We start from the raw sequence: 2,926 nt of genomic DNA on the forward strand, positions 1-2,926 counted from the left end.
CGCTGACCAACGGGAGGCCGGGGGCGGGGCAGATGCTGGTCAGGGTGAGCTCCTCCTGCCTCAGCGCGCTGATGACAGGGCTGCGGCTGATCTGCACGGCCAGCTCCTAAGTGGGAGCCAGGAGTGAACACGGCTGGAGGAGCGAGTTGCTAGGGAGCAGCCGAGGCATCGAAATGCATCAGAAAGCCCTGAAAGGCATCACAAAGCCACAGCCAGGAGGCTCGGGATTATCTCGAGCAGCACCCGGGACGCTAGAGAGTATTTGCTGCCATCCCAAATGGTAGCAGAGCTCTCGCTGCAGACAAAACGGGAACAAACGCGGAGCTCTGCTGCACGCACCCCACAGCCGTCGCCTTGCAAGATGAGGAGCCTTGCTCTCTGCTGCACGCATCCCAGTCCCTGTGAATGAAGACTTGGAAGGCAGGCGAGGCGTTGATTGAGCACCAGCGTGCTTTTATTATCATATAAAGACTGGAGGGCGTGAGAGGTCCCAGGTAACGATGGGACTCATCCTCCCTTGTCACGGAGAGAGTGGCTCAGACTGCTGCTGCCCGGTGCCTGGGGCTGGAGGCCTGATTCTAAGTCCCCCTCCACGAGGCTCGGCTTCTCCTCCCTGATGCTGACCTGCTCCCCCATGGAGGCGCTGCTGTCGGGGCACCCGGGTTGTGCTGGGGCTGGGCTGCACTGCAGCGGCGCTGGGTCACGGTCCAGGCTGGTGACTGCGCTGGCTGGCTGGCTCGGGTCAGCATCTTCAGCAGAGCCGGGAGAAATGAGGGCATGAACTTGGATGAGCTCCTTCTCTCCATCGCTGTTGGTCTGCGGAAGGCTGTCATCGGAACCGCAGCGATTCGTGCTTCCTAAGAGCTCTCCATTCAGGGAAGCACACAGCGCACCATCGCTACTTGCTCTGGATCCTATGGGTTGACAAGGGCTCGATTCACCTAGGAAGGATACGCACGGGTTAGCGCCAAACTTTCACAAGCTGAATTAGCAAAGCGGTTCTTGCTCAGGAGTGAACTGAAGGTGTTAGGTATGAACGCTAGAAGGAGAATCAAGCCCACTGGAAAGCTGGACTTGCACCCTTACCTGCCAACCCTACGACCTGTGTCTCTGAGGGCTCCCTGGGACGGCGCTGCAGTTGGCGTTTGGCCACAGAGGATGGTTTTCTTAGGCTGAAGCAGGAACACCCAGAGCCAGCCGGTGATTCCTTCATCTTGCCGGCTGGACTTTGTCTGGAGAGAGGAAACAGGGAACGGTGTGAGTCGTGCGTGGTGCAGGGTGAGGGAAGAGCTGCACTGAGCTCTTGCCAACAGCTGCTTGTTCCTGGCACCGCCCGGTGTCTGCTGAAACACAACTTAGAAACTCGCTCCCTTTCTAGCAACTGAGGATGGTTCCATTCCTGTAGCTCAGCCCTGAAGCCTTGCTGGCTAAATTCCCCTAAGCTGTGTCAAGCAGGATGCAGAGCACGTGAGCAAAGGCTCCACGGCTGTACAGGACAGCATCTAAGGGATGGCTTTGATTGAGCTGGCAGGCATAAGTGCTTTCTGAGGAACCGTGCAGCCATAAGGGAAGTTCCAAAGCATCTCTGACTCTGACATTGACACCTCATCGGCCCCATCTCCCTGCCACGTTTAGTTTCTAGTGCCAGCAGCTCTGACCAACAGCTCTGCTTAGAGGAGAACCGGAATTGGTTTCAGGCACGAGGCCCTGAAATCTGGAAAACCCCAACCTGTCCAGGTACGGCCAGCACAGGCCAGGGTAGACGTCAGCGTGGCTTTCTACATCTCGTGACTGCCTGCCCAGCAAGGAAGGAACGGCACCGTTGTGAGGCTAAACTGAGCCCGGCGGGCACCTGGATGTTAGTTGAATCTCAGAGTCCAAAGGGAGTAGAGATTCACGGCAACACTTCAGGCACCATCAGTTTCATTTTGTTTCAGCAAGTTTTTGGCACGAGAAATAATGGGAAAAAAAAGAAACAAGCACAGCAACCCACCCAAACAATGATGAGAGGTGCTGGAAAAGAAAGAAAGAAAGTCCTCCTTACCTTTCGGAGGGAAAGTCGAGGATTGTGTGGAATTTGCCCTGCACAGCTGCGGGGCCCCCTTCCACTTCTACGTCCCTGCTCTGCGTCACGACGGGAGAGCTGCTGTGGCCTCGCCTCCGGGCCTGTGCCTCCTCCAGGGTGAGCAGCTCTGTGGCAGGAGAAGACACCCACACAGACTTGGGCCCTGAGAGAGAACTGGGCCCTGCAAGGGAAAACCACAGGTAAGAGCGAGGATCAGAAAGCGGCCCCAGATCACAGTTCTGGGGGAGGTGCTGCAGTTTTCCCAGACTCGCTTATCCGAGCCACTGGAAGAAGAGGAGCTCAAAATAGCCACGTGGTCAGAGGTGTGTTCATGGCAAAGGACACGGTCGTAATGAAGAGCAGCTCACTGTATCGAAACAGGCAGACCAAATCCCTAGAAAGCGGGGGCAGGGAACTCAGAGAGCTTCGCTGCCACACGTTCATCAAGCTTCACCTGCGTGCACAACATCATAATGACGGTGACGGTTTTCTCCTTGTAAAGTTTGGGCCTGCACATTCTCAGCATCCAGCAACAGGATGCCGTACTCTAACCTAAGCCCAGAAGTCTGCTGTCCCCTCGATAGGAGAAGCGTATTCCAAAGATCGTGGAGAAGGCCTGCATTTGATCAAGGTGTCTGATCAAGATCAAGCTCATGCAGGAAGACACTCACCTGCTCCACCTGCGACGTCGGATCCGGATTTGGAGCGGAAGAGGACGTCCGTGTGGTCGATGATGAACTCCACCACAGCCGACTGCGTCTGCAGTTCCATGCAGGCAGCTCTCCCGCTGGCGCAGGCAGACTCGTTCTGCTGTGATCTGTACAAAAGGCAGGTTTTAGGAGACATTTCTCCAAGATCGCT

At 56.2% G+C, this 2,926-nt stretch overlaps 1 protein-coding gene across 1 annotated transcript; it reads right to left on the reverse strand.

Annotated features, from left to right (window-relative positions):
* Nucleotides 1–6: 6 nt before the first annotated feature.
* On the reverse strand, nucleotides 7–2,926 carry LOC104912520 (rho GTPase-activating protein 32-like). Its single transcript, XM_010716355.2, has 4 exons — nucleotides 2,737–2,926; nucleotides 2,045–2,246; nucleotides 1,087–1,232; nucleotides 7–941 (listed from the first exon to the last, which is right to left on the reverse strand). Exons 1-4 carry the CDS (start codon nucleotides 2,909–2,911, stop codon nucleotides 508–510), a joined length of 957 nt encoding a protein of 318 aa, XP_010714657.2. The 5' UTR covers nucleotides 2,912–2,926; the 3' UTR covers nucleotides 7–507.

Source organism: Meleagris gallopavo, chromosome 11, assembly GCF_000146605.3.
Source record: "Meleagris gallopavo isolate NT-WF06-2002-E0010 breed Aviagen turkey brand Nicholas breeding stock chromosome 11, Turkey_5.1, whole genome shotgun sequence".
NCBI lineage: Eukaryota > Metazoa > Chordata > Aves > Galliformes > Phasianidae > Meleagris > Meleagris gallopavo.